The sequence below is a fragment of the Pipistrellus kuhlii genome, unplaced genomic scaffold (assembly GCF_014108245.1).
Source record: "Pipistrellus kuhlii isolate mPipKuh1 unplaced genomic scaffold, mPipKuh1.p scaffold_m20_p_4, whole genome shotgun sequence".
Lineage (NCBI taxonomy): Eukaryota > Metazoa > Chordata > Mammalia > Chiroptera > Vespertilionidae > Pipistrellus > Pipistrellus kuhlii.
Window position 1 is genome coordinate 21,431,277 of NW_023425540.1, and position 19,114 is coordinate 21,450,390.

General features: G+C 40.0%; 1 protein-coding gene across 2 annotated transcripts in view; it reads left to right on the top strand.

Annotated features, from left to right (window-relative positions):
- Positions 1–17,290, top strand: part of CDH6 (cadherin 6) — a 135,815-nt gene extending 118,525 nt beyond the window's left edge. For both annotated transcript variants that reach the window (XM_036410567.2, XM_036410568.2), the window contains exons 8-12: positions 885–1,021; positions 3,659–3,780; positions 4,797–4,914; positions 5,047–5,298; positions 11,406–17,290. In XM_036410567.2, the coding sequence (XP_036266460.1) occupies positions 885–1,021; positions 3,659–3,780; positions 4,797–4,914; positions 5,047–5,298; positions 11,406–11,908 (1,132 nt within the window). In that variant the 3' untranslated portion in view covers positions 11,909–17,290. The remainder of the gene's footprint in view (positions 1–884; positions 1,022–3,658; positions 3,781–4,796; positions 4,915–5,046; positions 5,299–11,405) is intronic.
- The last annotated feature ends 1,824 nt before the right edge of the window (positions 17,291–19,114 follow it).

Below are 19,114 nucleotides of genomic sequence, written 5' to 3' on the forward strand. Positions count from 1 at the left end.
TCTGTTTTAGAGTTGTCCTCTGAGCGATTCTGTCCCCATTGTTATTCTCCTTCCCAGGACATTCTCTTCCTGAAGAATTGAATAGGGAATCTAGATTGTCAGTCCAGATTTTCATCTTGACCATCAGACTAGAAACCTCAACCCAGGCTTTTCTGAAGGTTTATTCCTCAACATGTCAAAACTGGAACTTATGATCTTACCCAAATCCTGTTCTTCACAAATTCCTGTACATTTTTGTCATCTACGTCCAATCAGTTTCCTCAATTCTCTTTGATTCAACTAGAAATCTTGGCTAAGTGTGTTTTAGATTATAACACTTTCCTGCTCAAGATCCATTGGTAGAGCTACATCACTCTTAGAATAAATCACAGCTTCTTAACATGGCCAGCCCACCCTTCTACAGTCCAACTATGGATCTTTTCCCAAGCTCAACCCCTACCCCATTGCCTGCTTTACTAACCTCAGCCACACTACCCATTTTTGCGTCTTTTAACATAATTTTTAAAATAAAATAAAATAAATATTAAATAGCCAATAATCCCAATTATTCAAACACACACACACATTAAAGTTCTGAGGTCCTAAAAACTTGAGTTATTATAACAATTGCTATACAAAGTTGGCCAAATTATATTTTTAAAAAGAAACTTCAGTGATGATATTCAAAATCATGCAGCTTATCTAGTGGGTTTACTATTGAAGACCTCAGTTGAAAACAACTAATTTCTCAGAATATTTTGTTTAATGTTAAGCTACAGATATTCAAATATATGCTACTATTAGAAAAAATATTTCATGTAACAGATTTCTGGGAATAGTTTTAAGATGTGAGAATAGTGAATACAAAGAAAAAAATCTTTATAAATTCTATTCTGCATTTCCAGGTATTCTGTCGATCGACACACAGATCTGGACAGAATATTCAACATTCATTCTGGAAATGGTTCTGTTTTTACATCGAAACTTCTTGACCGAGAAACATTGCTGTGGCACAACATTACAGTGATAGCAACGGAGATCAGTAAGTCCAACCCCATACCATGCTGTCCTCGATTGACTGAGCATCCCAGCAAGGGCTGGTAAAGCAGGCCCTGCTCAATACATATTGAAGGAAAGAGCCCTGTAATGACTTGCAATAATGTTTCCTCTAGACATATGTTGGTTCATTCACAAATGCAACTGTGGAAATTCAGCAGTTTAGAAACAATAAGATGGGAAAGCATTTGTGTCAGCTAGGGTTGAACTGGTACATGTTGGATTCGACTTCAAAAAGCTTATAAACCAGAAGATTGCAGAAGCAGCTGGGGAAAAAAATGAGCTACTTAAGATGGTTAGACATTGGAGGAGGGGGTGGAGAAAAAGGGATCAAATATATTCTAAAAAGTAGGCATTGTTTGGAAATTTCTTGGATATTCATCCTCTTATTTTTTTATTTTTCAATTGTTACAGAATTAAGAGATATAAATTTTAACTTTCCTATGGTACACCAAAAGAGCAGCACAATAAAATGTTTAGAATGAATTTTATGGCAGTCGCTATGAAATGTAAGGCAAAGAAAATCAGTGCCAAAGGAAGGCGTCAAATAAAATGATTATACACAGTGAACATTAAGCAATGTAAACACAATGTGTAGGACTAAGTGCATGAAAAAAATGATCTTGAAGAATATTACTTAAATGTTTAAAAATAGGCTTCTACTAAATTATGGCACATTTCTTAGATTTTGGCTTTTTACTTAGTATAAACATTTTATTTAAAAAAATTTAACTCAGTTGGGTGTCTGGTATAAAACATTCCATATCAAATGGTATATTACAGTAGCATCCTTTGTCAGAATAAGTTATGAGATTTGAGTGGCTGAAGGATATTGAATAGAAAAATAAATAACTAATATGGGTAAAAGGAAACATTATTTTTTTTATAGTGATGAAAACTCATTACAAATTTGTTACGGTAGTATTTGTTCTTCAGAATTTATGTGGAGGGACTAATGTGGATATCAATGATAGGATACATTTAAAGCTTTGAAATTATGAAATCATTTCCCTCCAAAAAGTACCATTTTTCTATATTATCAGCAATTTTTAAGCTTTGTACCTAAAATGTTCTGTTTTTAAGATTTACAGTTTCTACAATATATTTGAAATCACTAGTAATAAAGACCTTTCAAAACTTCACCTTCAGAAGCTTTAACCTTGGAAGAATAGTGAGCGTAAAATGTTAGACACAAAGGAGCTTAAAAATTGCCCTTCTTAACTACCTTTGTTGTATGCAAATCCAAGAGCTTAAATCCAGGTCACTTACTCCTACTCCAAGGCCTTTGCACCTGCTCTGTCCTCTCTCTAGAGAACCAGAAATAGCCACATGGTTTAATCCTTTTATTCATTCATATCTGTACAAATGGCATCTCATCAAAGAAGCCATCCCTGGTCATTCCATTAAAAGTAACACATCCGTCTCTCTCCAACCTCTTTTCCCTGTTTAATTTCTCCATAGCATTTACCATCTGACACAATATATTTTTATATGTTCACAGTTTGCTACTCACACTAGAATAGAGTTTCAGGAAGCAGGATCTTTGTTGGGTTCTCCATGTGTTCCAGCACTCCAAATAGTGGCTGGCACAGATTAGGTATTAGATGCTCACTAAATATTTATCAAGTGAATGAGCAAGTAGACAAATGAGCAAAGTGAAAGAAGAAATCTGAGGTGAGACTCCAATTTCTGATTCTTAGACCAGCAACCAGTTTACTACACTACCCAGAAGATTGTCATGAAAGACAATCAGAGAACTTTGTTAATCTCAGGTCTTCGAATATTGATGCTGCTCTATCATCCTCTATGAACAGCCTGGGCATTGGAGTCAGAAAGATCCAAATATGAGTCTAAGCTCTACTCCTTACTGTCTCTGGGCAAATTTCCTAACCCTGTGATTGGCAAACTGCGATTCGTGAGCCACATGAGGCTCTTTGGCCCCTTGAATGTGGCTCTTCCACAAAATACCACAGCCTGGGTGAGACTATTTTGAAGAAGTGGCATTAGAAGAATAAAAAATTCGACTCTCAAAGGAAATTTCAATTATTGTACTGTTGATATTTGGCTCTGTTGACAAATGAGTTTGCCGACCACTGACCTAACCTCCCTGTGCCTGCGTTTCCTCACCTATAGAAGGGGGGCAGTAGTCTCAGAAATTTACACAAATTAAGTAAATTAATGTAGCTAAGTGCTTAGCACAATGTCTAGCTCTTATTCACACTCAAACTAAAAAACTAAGAAAATAGCAATCACGCATCCCCCTACCCCATGATTCCTTGTCCACATTTCCCCACCTATCTGCTTCCTTTAAAATCTTGCTCTAGAGGGCCTCTGTAGGGTAGCTTTTCTTTATACTCTGATGTTTATTACCCAATTATATTCCATCAACACATGCAGCTGTGTCTCCCAGGTATCTCTATCAAGTGTACCTAATGTACCAGAAGTACCAAATGATCTAATTCTACTTTTTTGTGACTACATTGGTACTGAATGCTCTCTGGTACTCACAGCAGCCCGGGGGAGTCTGTGTATGAATGAGAAAGTAGGGGTGAGTGACTGTTGTCTAAAAGGGACTGGTGACCAACATATAAATGTCTCTTCCTTTCGTTTTGGCATGTTGCAGATAATCCAAAGCAAAGCAGCCGAGTACCTCTCTATATTAAAGTTCTAGATGTCAATGACAACGCCCCAGAATTTGCTGAATTCTATGAAACCTTTGTCTGTGAAAAGGCAAAAGCAGATCAGGTGAGTTTCATACGCAAGTAAATTAATTTAGTCAGATTAATTTAGAATCCTCTAATAATTTATATGATAAACAGAACCAAGGCCAGTTTTGAATTATCGATGAAGAGAATGCTAACAAAATTAATACTATAAGTAAGAACCAGGATGAATGTTTAACTTGCATAAGAGAACAAACACTTTTTAAGAACTGGAAGTTCATCAGTCTCAAAATCGGATGCTGATTCCAAATCAGCCTTAAGGTTTCATTAAAGTAGATTAGTCACAGCTTTATTGGAAAAAATCTTTATTGGTAAGCATATAGTTTTAATTACCATACATATTGGAAAGTAATCACTACAACATATTTTACAAACTCCTATGATGCATAGTTCCACTCACTTACATTGCCCATCTGTACAAGTAATACACATTCATGAGTGCTATATCCCCAACTGAAATAGGTTTTTTCTGCCAGTGATAAAGAAATTATGTTTCAGTTTGTCAAAATAGAAGTGCACTTTTTAAATGCGTGCTAACGTGGGCAGTTGAAGTTATGTGTTTTATGTACCAATTTTCTTTTTAACTTTTTTGCAAGTTGATGGCTTTTGTATATGCCTAGATTGCATTTCTAAGCAGGCTGGCCACCGGTTGCCTCCATGTCCTTAACTTACAATGTTGTCACAGGTCATTGTGATAATGTATAGTTTTGTATCACCCTAGAGCTGATGTTTCTCCACCTAGGTGACTTTTGTCCCTCAGGGGGCATTTAGCAATGTCTGAGGCATTTTTGATCATCACAGGGAAGAGGGTGGGAAGAGGCCAGGCTTGCTGCTAACTTCCTACAGAACAGACTCACTTCCGGGATTTGCCCTGTTATAGCTATTTCCAACCCATCTGTTCTTTCATAGAGTAGTCTCATTGTAAACTTTATAGAGGATATCATTTTTTAAATTAAAACTAGAGCAATGTACTGCAAACACTGTAGGAAATGCGTTAAGTTACAAAACTTGCTGACAGCTTTGTGGTTTGGGTTTCAGTTGATTCAGACCCTCCGAGCTGTTGACAAGGATGACCCTCAGAGCGGGCACCAATTCTCTTTCTATTTGGCCCCGGAAGCAGCCAGTGGCTCCAACTTCACCATCCATGACAACAAAGGTACATGAGCCCAAGGGACTTTCTCCATCTCTGTACTGACGCCTGTACCTATATCCATCCATTCCCCTCCCAACTGACCCACTACATGGGGCAGCATCCACAGGCACTCACCAATTTGCTTTCCTGTTCCAGACAACACAGCGGGAATCTTAACGCGGAAAAATGGCTACAACAGACACGAGATGAGCACCTATCTCCTGCCTGTGGTCATTTCAGACAACGACCACCCAGTGCAGAGCAGCACGGGGACAGTGACTGTCCGGGTCTGTGCATGTGACCACCATGGGAACATGCAGTCCTGCCACGCGGAGGCCCTCGTCCACCCCACGGGCCTGAGCACGGGGGCCCTGGTGGCCATCCTGCTGTGCATCGTGATCCTACTAGGTAAACTGCTCCTCCCTGCATCCTCTCTCCCCACGCTGAGGGGCACACTCTCTTACTGTGACACTCTACCCACCTCCCCCCTTCAGGCATACAGCCTGATCTAGGTGAGTAGAGTTACATGCTAAGAATCTGTGTTGTTCGACCATGAACTAGCTTTTGCTTGAATATGGCTTTGGGGAATGAGCAGGTGTGGGACTTTCCTGTGTTTTTACCTTCCAAGGGAGCCACTGAACCAAGAACAGACAGTGCAAAGGCCCTGGGGTGGGAGTGTATTTACCCGCTGGTTTGTGTGGGGCCTCAGGGTCATGATGAGGACGTTGTCCTTCCTCCTGAGTGGGATGGAGCCACTGAGCAGGGGAGGAACATGACTTAAAAGCATCTCTTAACCATCAGACTGGGACTGAATCTCAGGGTGGATGTGAGGGTAGCATAAACAGGCCCTCTTTGGTTTCATTTGTTGGTTAATACTTAACCTGACAGACATTGTTAAATTCTAAAGAATGGAAGTCATCCGACATGGAGTGTCTGATGAGGGCCCCTTCTATGAAGGTCAAGTTTAAAAACCAATGGGACACTGGAAAGAGGAATGTGATGACTTTTTCTCTCTCATACAGGAAAATAAAAAGCAAGTAAATTTTCTCTAACCCAGCAAATTTAGACCCATTTAAAGAACAACCTTCTTAGCATTACTCTACAATTGCCATGCGTAATACCTATTATTTCTCAGACTTTCAATAATAAAGAACTTCTGTAACCAAGGAAATAAACCTGGGATCTGAAAGATATAAATGTAAGAAAGGCAAAAATCAAGGTGTAATAATTCAAATTAATTTTTTTTACCCCCAACCAGCAGATTAAGCACATAAACTGAGCTCAAAGTGATCTGGCAGCACCTTGACTGTTGTGAACTAAGAAATCAAATATTTAATGCAACACTTCCAAAAATAAAACTTAGATTTATATAGCTTGCTACACAATGGGAAAAGAAAAGGAAGAATTTAGTGTTAACCTGATTACACCGGGGGGAGGGGAGGGGCCGAGGCGGGTGACAGTACAGTGAATTTGAGAAGAGCAAAGTAAGACCTACATTTCTCCAAGAAGAGAATGAGAATGCCTAGGGATCTCTGCTCAAGAGCTTCAAATTCCAGATCAGCTTTGCTAATTATAACAGAAGCCTCGAAACTCAGCTGCAGAACTGTGATTCTCTTTGTCATCTAATCTTTGGGGAAAGTATTTTAAGATATGAGGATAAATAAAAACGACAGTAGGCAAAGACAAATCAGTGCTTCTAATAGTGATCCTGTAAAAACTGGTTTGGAAGAGAAGAACATGAATAGTTGGGGTTTTTATATTATTTCTTAAAAGAGGTTATTTTTAGAAGGGCTGGATGAGCAGGTAGAATTCCATGGACTCTTTTATGGTCTATGGAAGGAGAGTGATTCTTATCTCTAGAGGTGCTTCTTCCTTCCCCTCATCACCTACCCTTTTTCTCCTTCCCCTTTTCTTCTTCCTGACCAGCCCCCTTTACCCTCCCTTTTCATCCCTTCCCTCCACTAAATTCACTATCTCCTCATTACTTCTAATTTGCCTCAGTGCCTCCCACATCTTGTCTAATCTCTTCAGCATTCTATACTCATTAAAAAGGAAGAGAAATGGGGCTTAACCTTTAACTAGGCTCACTTCATGAGCTAGACACTGAGCAAGATACTTTCCAAATGTTTTTCTCACTTAATCCTCAGCACCACCTGGCAATATATTCATCTGCATATTAAATATGAAAACTGAGGCTCCAAGATGTGCAGTCACACAGCTAACAGGTGATAGAACTAAGTTCCAAACTCAGGTCTTGTCCTCGTGAGCCTTGTGCTTCCACATGGCACTCTACTTTCTTTGTGAACTTACGGAATGCAAAGTAACTTCTAGGCTGAAAGAGTACCAGAAGTGAAGAGACGGATGAAGAAAGTGGAAGTAAACCTGAGAGTTTATGAGACAGAAAGCCAAATAGGAGGGGATCTGCAGTCAAGATAAAGTGGCATCTATTGTTTTATTTACAAAAACAACCACTCATTTCATGTCTTATGGTCCTTTAGAATCTGCAAAACATTCACTTATATTAACTCATTCCTGATAACAACATTGGGCATTATGACATTGCTCTCTTTTCAGAGAAGGAAACAGAGTTAGACAAGTCAAATTCTTTAAGTAAGCCTGATCCCAATGCCTTGCTGCTTTCTACGTTATATGATGGGATTTGAGCACAAATTTGTCCACAGGTCTCCTCCTCCAAAATAATTTTATTACTGTCTTCTGCTCAAGGGAGTGGGGGGAGGGGGAGGCTCAGTGACTGGGAAGGGCACCTCCTTGTTCAATTACTCTCTCAGAACTTTTTGCTCTGTGTGCTTAGATCACACACTTTCCATTTATAAAAGTTAGCTTTGGAAAGCTCTCCCTTCTTGACAGTTATACTATCAAGAAATTCTGTTCAGATGTGCCTCAGGCTACTAAGAAAAGATCTAGGCAGTAGTAGCTGTAGGAGAATTAGGCAGTGAATAAATGCCTTTGAATGACTGAATATGTCCTCTCCCTCCTAGACAGCTGCACTTTTAGGTACACATCGGACTAAAATAAAAGATGTAGGTAGCTCAAGCTGGGGAAGAATTAGGAAGTGATAAATGCCTGCCTTCAATGATGGAACAAACTCATGGACATCAGAGTTTAATTCTCTGAGAGTGAGTTTGCTTGATCCTATTCTCTAATCCCAAAGACTGCTTTTACTCACAACCTTCTGTTTTGCAAATCCATATCACGGGCCACTCTGCAAGTCAGTATAGAAAGGTAGATTGTGAGTATCCTTTTGCCTGAAGCCCTGCAATTTCTACCCATCCAGACCCCAGATGAAGTGAAGGCATACAGAAGCACCCACCATCCCACATGAGGTGGGCCTTCCCTACTGCTCTCCTCTCCCGGCTTCCCCTGGTCCAGCCACAGGGTCTCCTAGTTGTTTCCCAAACACTCCAGGCACACTCCCTCTCCAGGGCTTTCTAGCTCTGACTTCTTCACCAAGGAGAGCTCCTTGGATGATTCCTCATGTCTTTGCTCAAATGGCACTTTCTTGATGATGCAATCTACCCCCAAAATAAATAGACAGCCCCTCAAACATGCATGGAAGCACTCACATTCTCCTGACTCTGCTCTACTTATCACCTTTTCAGTAATTTCCTTATTTGTTATGCACATTGTTTATTTTCTGTCTCCTTCTACCACCACCACCTGCCCACCTTATTAGGACGGAAGTCATGATCAATTTTTTTATTGATAGTGCCAAGAACTGAACCTGACACAGAGTAGGCATGACATAAATATTTATTGAATGAATGAATGAATAAATAAATACCCTGAGTGGGCATGACAAATGAGGCATCAGAATACTCTCTTGACAGCAAAAGAGAATGTATACAACAACACATCTGAGAAAGGCAAAACTGTATAGCCTTGAGAAATGGTCTATAATCCAAACATGTGTCAAAGCATGGTACAGTACGGGCTTTTTGGTCTGGCTGACTTGGATTTCAACTGTTTGTATGTGTGACATCTCTACATCTTAACTTCCTCTATGTAAAATGGAGTTAATAATGGTAATACCTTGGGCTCCCTTAGCTCCACTAAATTGGCTATCTCCTCATTACATAGAGCTACTTTTGTAGGGCTATTATGATAATTAAATGAGATCAGTATGTAAAGCACTTAGCCCAGTGCTGGACACATAGAACTCTCTCAATAGGTGACCAATCATCAGTACTATTAACATCTAAAATGTTTATGTATAGACACAATGTGGGCATGTATCCAGTATTATATAGGTAGATACAAATATCCATCAATTGTTCTTTAATTTTATTTTATTTTATTGGGGTCACATTAGTCAACATGAACATATAGATTTCATATGTGGATTGGTAATTTACAAAATCTGCATAAAGGACCATGTGCTCACCTCCCAAAGTCAAATCTTCTCCTGTCACCTCATATTAGGACCCCTTTCTCCCCACACCCCTCTCCCTCTGACAACCACCGCACTGCTGTTTGTGTTCTTAATGCAATAATTCAATTTTCACGGCTCATTAAAAAAATGGATCCGTGTTATGGATGACAGAATAAAGAGATGTTACTGGTGCTTCCTGTAACAAAGTCCCCTGCACAAACTCAGTTTAACAAGGCATGTTCTGCCCTGGGTAGCTGTTTTCTCTCTGAGCTGTTGCTGTGTTTTTATTTTCCCACCCATCTGTCCATTTGCAGATGTGTGTCTCTACAGGTAGCCAGCTGTGTTCTAGCCAGCCAGCTGGGAAGACACATCAGGAGCTATCTAAACACAACACTCCCTTCGTCTCTAATTTGACTTAGGAGGAAAAATCCAAAGACTGAATATCCAGGCAATGAGCTGGCAGAACGTGAATCTTTGAAAGATTTTTTTTGTTTTCCATCCCCACTTAAATGTGTGCATTTTGTTTAACTTGAACGAAAATAATCCCCCTCGGATGGGCTGATGGTGAAACCCGAAGTGGCTTTCTGAAGTGTATCTGGGTCTTTCCAGGTATTATCTGTAATATTCCCTCAGATGTGGGAGAAGGTATGCAAATATTCACATCTCCACTTCGGGCTTTAAACTAATTTTACCCTCTTCTCGGGGAAAACAAAAAAGAAGTGCAAAAGTTATTTTAGACGCGGAGTTATGCAAACCCTTCCACACTCTGGGAAGGTGCCAGCCTTGTGCTTCTAAGCCAGCTCGGAGCGCTTTCCTTGTTCCGCATAATTTGCACCCTTACTGCTGTCCTCTCACTCCTCCTGAGCTTTCTTCTTTCTTAGCATTTCCTCTTTTTCCTTACCTCAAAACTAGTTGGTCATGTCAAAGCAAAAAGGGCCTACTGACAAAATCTGGCAATATCTTTTTTTTTTTAGAACACATTTGTCATATTTTATTTTTTTATTTTTATTTTTTAAATTTCTTTATTGATGAAGGTATCACATATTTGTCCTCAACCCCCCATTCCAATCCCCAACCCCCACCCCCCTATTGTCCTTGACCACTGGTTAGGTTCCTATGTGTGCACATAAGTCCTTTGGTTGATCTCTCCCTTTTATCCCCACCCTCCCTTTGAGGTCCAACAGTCTGACCCATGGCTCCTTATCTCTGGGTCTGTTCTTGTTCTTATCCTCTGCTTAAATGGTACCCTTCCTTCAAATATTCCCTCCGTTTCCTTGGGGTCCTGCCTTGATCCTGCACGAAGGCAATAATGCGTGCACACTTAAGGAAGTAAAAGCTGAGTCTGCCCTTCCCTGAAGGACTTTGCCCCCTTGCTCCTTGGAGCCCAGGGTTCCTCTGGGCTGGCACTGGCCGGCGCATTCACCTCCCCTTCCCTTCGATGTCACCGTTACCATTAGAGAAATGTAGTGTTTCGGATTACCCATTTAGACTGAAAAATTTTTACAACTCTATTTTTCCTTCTGTTTCCTGGTTGTTTTCCTATTTTGTAAAGTACTTCCCTGTATATTAACAACCATTTCATGTTTAGGTTAGTTCCTGTTTTTATGGTTTTCCTTTTCCTAGATTCACACACACACATAGGAATGCAAACAAAATACTACAGGAAGGTTTCCTTGTAATGAAACAACACATATTGTAGTCATCGGAAGCACTGGGAAAAGGTAGCTTAGTAAAGTTAATTAATAAGAATTAAGTTATCTGCCGAAACTGGTTTGGCTCAGTGGATAGAGCATCGGCCTGAGGATTGAAGGGTCCCGGGTTCGATACCGGTCAAGGGCATGTACCTTGGTTGCGGGAACATCCCCAGTGGGGGGTGTGCAAAAGGCAGCTGATGGATGATTCTCTCTCATCGACGTTTCTAACTCTCTATCCCTCTCTCTTCCTCTCTGTAAAAAATCAATAAAATATATATTTTTAAAAGAATTAGCTATCAGTCTCATAAAAAGAATTAGCTATCTATAGCAATAGACCAGCACCTTAATCCACAAGACTTCCTGTACCATGAAAGAGTCCCTCATCACTATGTTTTGTGTCGTGTCACACGTGGTCTCCTTTCTGCCCGCAGTGACCGTGGCGCTGTTCGCGGCCCTGCGGCGGCAGCGGAAGAAGGAGCCGCTGATCATCTCCAAGGAGGACATCCGCGACAACGTGGTCAGCTACAACGACGAGGGCGGCGGCGAGGAGGACACGCAGGCCTTCGACATCGGCACCCTGCGGAACCCCGAGGCCATCGAGGACGGCAAGCTGCGCAGGGACATCGCGCCCGAGGCCCTCTTCCTGCCCCGACGGACTCCGGCGGCCGCCGCCCCGGCCCGGGACAACGCCGACGTCCGCGACTTCATCACCCAGAGGCTCCAGGACCACGACTCGGACCCCACGGCGCCGCCCTACGACTCGCTGGCCACCTACGCCTACGAGGGCGCGGGCTCCGTGGCCGCCTCGCTCAGCTCGCTGGAGTCGGCCACCACCGATGGCGACCAGGACTACGACTACCTGAGCGACTGGGGCCCCCGCTTCAAGAAGCTGGCGGACCTGTACGGAGGGGCCGACAGCGACAAGGACTCCTAACCGGCGGTCGCTTCCCTGCGCGGGAGGATGCTGAGCCCCGAGCAGCGGCTCCTTCTCTCCAGGCACCGCACCTGCTCCGGGAAGGGGTTCCCCGTCCCCGCCCATGTCAGACAGTCCGTGGCTGCGGTCCGTGTGGGTCCAATGGTAGAGACCTTTTTTCTAGTACACTTTTATGAGCTTCCAAGAGGCAAATGTTTATTTTTTAGTGCATCTAGCGGAACCATGAAGGCCCAGCAGCGGGCACCGTGCTGGGGGAGAGGATGGAGAGTAGGGCGCGCCCCCGTCCTGTGCTCCCTGCAGGGAAGTTTGGACCAAGTTCATCCCCCCAGGCTGGCCTTTCGTCCGCCACCCACGGATTCAGGTCAGCTGACTGCTCTGACTCCACCTTTCGATGCTAAGGGGATGAAGGACTGTTCTTGTAAGGATAAAATATAGTTTTAGTAAAAAGAAATAAGGGAGGAATGACAACCGTGACGTTGTTCCTGGGTATCTCAGCTCACAAGGAGACAAGGAACTATACAGATGTGGGTGTGTATTTCTGTCACAGTGAATTTAAAATGGCATCTGCCCATCCTGTTTGTTCTTCAGGAGCTTTTTCTGACACCAGTGGCTACGCTAAGCATGATAACCCACCAATGTTTTGAGATTCTCGTCCCCCATAAGGAGTAGGAGCAAATTAAATAGTGACATTCAAAAGCAACCAAAATAAATAAGACCTCATTCCTTACCACTAACTCATAATTTGTTACATATTAGCCATGTGAAAGTTTGCCCTTGTGCCATAGAAGGGAAAGTTGAAACTAGCTGATAATATTAATAAAGGAAATATTTAGCGTATTTTAAAATCTGGGCCACCAAATGTACCACAGACCACTTGAATTTTTTCCAGCCGTCCATAGGTTGATTACAAATAAGTCTAATTGTGTAAAAGTTCTTGAAGGAACTTTTCTGAGATGAATTTTAACTTCCTATCTGTAGTTGTCGTCAGTATTATTCTAATATGTACTTGAAAGTAGCAGTGTGAGGTACATAACTCATGTTCTTCAGATACTTCTTACTAAATTAAGTTGCATTAGTAAAGGTAGATTAAATACAACTTAAATTCCACTCAGAGTTTAATGGGGTGGTAAGAGCCAACCACACTTGAACCTGACACCCTGTCTGTCCTTCACATCCAGAAACACCTATATATTTATATAACATGATAGATATAGATGAACGTTGAAATCATGGTGAAAACCTACATAAGACATGGTTGGAAGATGCTTAAAAGGGAAAAGTTGGATTCTCTACAACAAGAGTGTTTAAGATTAAAATTAAAATGATAGTTGGCTTTCAAAAGCATTAATATTTTTTCATTGTTTTTAACTTTATTCCCATGGCAACTCTGCTCTCTTTATCTTTGAACAATGATAAAGTGATGGTCTCAAATGAAGACAGAAGATAATGTACAATCCATCCAGATCTATTCTTTCTCTAATTATGCAATTAGCATCATAGTTATTACCCAGAAGACCTAACCGAACTGAACTATTCCTTTTGGCAGGTTCAAATCATTTATTTCATGGCTGTTCTAATGACTTTTATCATTAGAATCTTCATGGGCAGTCATCAGAAATTTCCAAAATACTGTAATACTGTAATAAAAACATCCTTATTTTGAAAACTTAAAAACAAACACGCCATATATATATATATATGGCGTGTTTGTTTTTAAGTCATATATGAATATGCTGACTTCAAGACTTCAATTATTAATCTTAGAGATTTATTTTCAATTAATGTTAATTTTCTACAGATAATCTTAATGTCATATCCATTTGGAGATAATGTCGTATCAGCACATAATTTCTATTTGAAAATACACTGTCATTTAGTCAAGTTTTAAATAGACATATTACCCAGGAAGTAAAGATGGCACCTTTAAAATTAAAGAAATGTAGTGTTTCGGATTACCCATTTAGAGTGAAAAATTTTTACAACCCTATTTTTCCTTCTGTTTCCTGAATGTTTTCCTATTTTGTAAAGTATTTCCCTGTATATTAACCACCATTTCATGGTTAGGTTAGTCCCTTATTTTATGATTTTTCTTTTCCTAGTTTCACACACACATAGGAATGCAAACAAAATATTACAGGAGTGTTTCCTTGTAATGAATCAACACATATCATAGTCATAGGTAAGCACTGGGAAAAGGTAGCTTAGTAAAGTTAATTAATAAGAATTAGTTATCTATAGCAATAGACCAGCACCTTAATCACATGACTTACTGAAAATTAAAGAGTTCCTATCATTATGTTTTATGTCATGTAACAAACTGAATCAAGAAAGTTCTATTAAAAAAAAAAACTATCAGCAGAAGTCTTCCTTTTGAACTTTTTACATTAATTGGAAAGTCTGAGGACTGACACTAGCAACTTCCAATATTTAAGGGTAAGGTATACTCTTTCCTCATAAGTGATAGTAAGTAGTTCTGTAGTAGAATATTTGAGATGTAAGTGTCCAGATATTTTATCCCATCCTAGAGATGATACAGTCAGTATACCAAGAACAGGTGAATATGACAAAATATTGAAATAACTATTTAATCTCTACCACAGAAGCTGATGATGAAGTGAATGTTTAAGAAATTGGATAATTTGAGACTGGAGCTGAATATTTAGCAGTAGGGTCCCGTTAGTATCAAGTACTATCTTCCTACCATTAAGACTCTTTGACATCATGGAAACAGTAAGAATCACAATTCCATTATTCGACCCAGGTCTAACTTCCTTCCCATCAAAACATCAGGTCAAGGACCAGTAGCAAAACAACTGATGACTGGAGAAAAAAAATTAAAATCTTACAGCTCACTTTTCTCATTGTCTCTGTCCTGATATTAGATGTTTAGGATGAGAAGTATGAAAAAATAGAAAGTGGTAAAATTTTAATATTTTCTTTAATTACTGAGAAACTAAAATCCAGTCAATATAAACAAATTGCTTTTATGGGTTGTTTCAGGAACTTTGAGGTATTTTTGAATGCCTATCCCATCCCCGGACCCCATTCAAAGGGGAGAATTTCTTTAAACCACAAAGATGTTCACTGGAGTAAGCTGACATTTTAAAAACATTCAGACGCTCTATCCACTGAGTCAAACCAGCTAGAGCAAGTCTATTTTCTATTCAATTTTAACTCAATATAAAGACTTGTGGTTGAGTTTTTATTTTTAGCTCCCAAAAAGTTGTGCAAAAAAGTTCTTAAAATTAAATCTTTATCCTAGAAGCATCTCAACTTTATGGATTCAAATTAACTTAAGAATGTTTCATTAGTTTCATTGTCAAGTACATAAATTTTAGATATCCTGATTTGCTGAACAAGGCCTTATATCAAATGTTTTGTCTTGAAATGCATATTTTATTGGAGATAATAATGTATATACCATGATTGGGCTTTCCTTACTTCTATTGGAATATATACTTAAGGGCCAAAAAGACTATGCAGTGAAAGGAAAGAACAGAGTTGAATCCTGAGAGCAAACTCAATATTTAAATCAGGTATAGCTAAATATATTTCCCCCAGGAAATTCACCACCAAATAAATTATTGTATCTTCGTCACTAATTTTGAAGTAGTGTAATTACTTTTTGGAAGAACACTCTAGAAAGTCATGACCCCACTATTTTTGCAAGGCATCCTCTGAAAGGGATCATTTTAGTGTAATTTTATCTTTTGTGTTTTTATCTAGATGAAATCTTTTTTGAATTGTGACAGGAGATGAAAAATCTACTGCGTTTACATTAACACTAGAAGTCAGCCTTCCTTATCAGATTGTAAGAGAGGAAAGATCAAGATGTTGTGTGTGGATCTTCTGGAGGATGAAGTATTTCATTAAGGTCTGACAGGCAGCTTTCTTTTCCAGAAAATACGGGATCTCAGTATGGTCTCCTGAAAAGTTCAGTGCTATTACAGTTGCAGCATTTTGAATCTCCCTCTGGCATCTTTATGGAATCATTTTCTGAAGGGATAATTCTCTACTAAAATATATCAGACCCTGACCATATTTAATACCCTCTTAGAAAAGAAATACAATGACTTGCATGCTTGTTAAAAGTTAATAAAGAAATAGCTCATTTTTAAAGCCACACGTTTACGGTCTCTGCATCGTCAATTTAATTTAAGCATTGCTGAGACACTCTTTAATCTACTCCCCATTTTGTAATACCTTATTTATGATGCATTTTCATTTTTTAATTTGGGGGGAACATTAGCCCGACAGAGCCAGCAGATGAAAGTGCCGAAAGGAGGTCAGATGGAAACAGGCCTTTTACCCACTGTCAGAGTCAGGACCCGGGCACTTAGCTGAAGAGCCACTGGGTTATTAGATTAATTTCAAAAGAGCTTTTATGAATTACTTAATTCTTTTTCTTCCTTTCTTTCTTTCTTGCCTTTTTTTTTTTTAAACCCATGGACCACAAACTCAAATTTCTCTTCAAATGAGTTTAATTTGACAAATGAGGCATGGACCCAGCGTTGTGGAAAAAGCTTTCCACTAAAATGAGATCTTGGTCTTTCCAGCGAGACTGTGCTATTCTTGTAAATATGTCTAGAGGCACCTTCTATAAGCTTTTAGTTTTCTATGATCTGTTAGTTTAGTGTTTATTAAGGAATCAAATGTATAGAATTACGAGGCATCCAGGGGTAATGCCATGTAGCAAACGCAAAACTGATCTCGGAAGAAACATAGGAACGCTTCCAAACCACTGTACTCTTTTGTTTGTGATTATTTTCATTGCTTTGAAAGTACCCTGCCTAAGAATAGGCCTTCTAATAAATGCTACATGCGTCTTCGGTAGTATCGAGCTAAGGCAATTTGGCGTTCTCCTACTGTGACTTGTGATTTTTCAACCCAGAAAAATCAAAGCTTTCGGGTATTGATTGTTTTTAATTAAAAACACTCCCAAGTACAAATTGAAGCCGATGCCACCCTTGAAGATTTACTGGCTGGAGTGCTTGGTTCATATCATTTTTCTCCGTATCGCTCGTGTCTCCGGCAGTGAAAACCCCGGATGGAAACAGTCGCTGCTCAGCTCTCATCAACATTCCTAGTCAGGGAGATGTTCAGGCGTAACAGGTTCCATGAGCAAGTTTTCTATATTGGAAGAATGGGGTGAGACTGCTACCTGTCCGCTCACTGTGCCGGGCCTTTCGTTGTAATCCAGTGGCAAGTACATGCTCCTTGAAGCGGCTTCTCTGATTTCCCTTTGTTTCCTTAGACGTATACATTTGAAAAGAATGCAATTTAAAAAGTGATTTCTCACAAAGAGTAAATATGCCTTTTGCAGATCAATTTTTGTAACAAGTTATTTATATGATATTACTTAATAAACTGTTTTTTTTCTAACTTGTTTTTTTTTTTTTTCAATTCTCTCAAACAGTTGTTTGTAATCAGAGTTTTTAAAAATGTACACATGCGTGCACACTTTATCTTTCTGAACCTGCTGTTTTAACTTCCCAGGTAGCGAACAAAAGCCAACTTGTTATATAATAATTAGCTTGTAAAACCATAGCCTCTCCCAGCCAGAAATATATATATCGTGGGCACTGCCCTGCAAACTTCTCACTAGTGGGACAAAAACTCCTCTATTATTTATGGAATTGCTGCATTGAGAAGAAACCTGTTTATCCTCATGGTAACTGCTTTAGATTTTTTTTTTTAAAGGGGTACAGTTCTATATTTTTGCCAATCTCAAATCTCCATCCTTTATTTCACTCCCATAAAAGCAATTGTCTAAGAGCTTCAGATTTAAAAAAGAAATAGAAAAAGCAAGAACCAGGCCAGAGGAAAATAATAAAATCCACCCAGCATTCTGATACTATGAGTAAATAAAATGTTTTTTGTATATTCAGAGCTATAATATTTTACATGCTTGTCCTTTTTTTTAAGCTGCCTTCTATTTCTACAGAAGCTACTTCATAATTTTTAAACTGGGAGAATTCATAGCTTTGCAAAGGAGATTTTCGTTTATTCATTCATGTGTTCAATACAACATAGGCACACTGCTGTGTGCTGTAGAATATTTGACAGGAACCAGAAAGCTGTATTTCCCCTCCTCTCCAGAAGCTCATGGTCTAGGAGGAAGGGCTGCCATGGGTGTATTGTAAATATTGTAAGTACGTAACTATAGTACCCACCAGGAGGTGGCCTGGAGGTGTCTTCAGAGAGATACAGATGACAGTGTTCACAGGTTAGAGAGACTATGTCTGCCCCAGTGGAGCGCTATATGAAAGGTTTAGGAATTAGCAAAATTAAGATAAAGGAATATAAGAAATCAAAGAGAAAAGCTGGAGAAAGACAGAAAAAAAAGAGTAATATTTAGGCAATGCCATTGATCTCAGCTGAGGTCCCTGAAGGGGTCTCAGCTGAGAGAATCAAATAGCACCAGAAACAGAGGCCCACCAATGCCAGAGCACCTAGGTTTTGATGTGTTTTTTTTACTTTTGTTTTCTGCTGTTTGGTTTAAAGTTAACTTGGTCAGGTACAGAAATCCATGGAAAGGAATGGTGCTATTAGAAATACACTTTCGGAAGGATAAGTACGTTGTCCCACCTCACCAGCACCTGCCCAGGGCAAGCAGAGTCCACACGCAGGGGTCCTCAAACTTTTTAAAGTGGGGGCCAGATCACGGTCCCTCAGAGAGCTGGAGGGCCGGACTATATGAACTACTAATTCCTACTGTAACACCTTGGCTGCACTCACTGCCCAAAAAACCTGGCGGGCCGGATCAGACTCCTCTGCAGGCCGCATGTGGCCCGCGGGCCGTAGTTTGAAGATGCCTGCAGGATCTAGGAAGCCTCTGTGACCTAATGGTGACACAGGCAGGCAGTGCAATGCGCTGTCTCAAAGGTGCAGTTCAGGAAGCAGATTCCTGCAAAACGTTTCCCATCATGATAACAAACCACTACCCATAATAATCATTAGTATGTATTACGGTCATTCACTCTACTGCTGCAACGGTACAAAATCCAGCATCTCTGTGACGTTTAGGCCTCAATCCTTTGTGGGCCTTTCTCCCCTTGCAGCTTTGCATTCGGAGCTCACTGCCCCAAGGTTTACCATGGCAGCAGAGAGCTGCTGGGTGATCATATGGGATATTTCTAATGGGCAGGCCCATACATAGTTTATACCATTTCTGCCCACATCTCATTGGCCAGAACTCAGTCATGT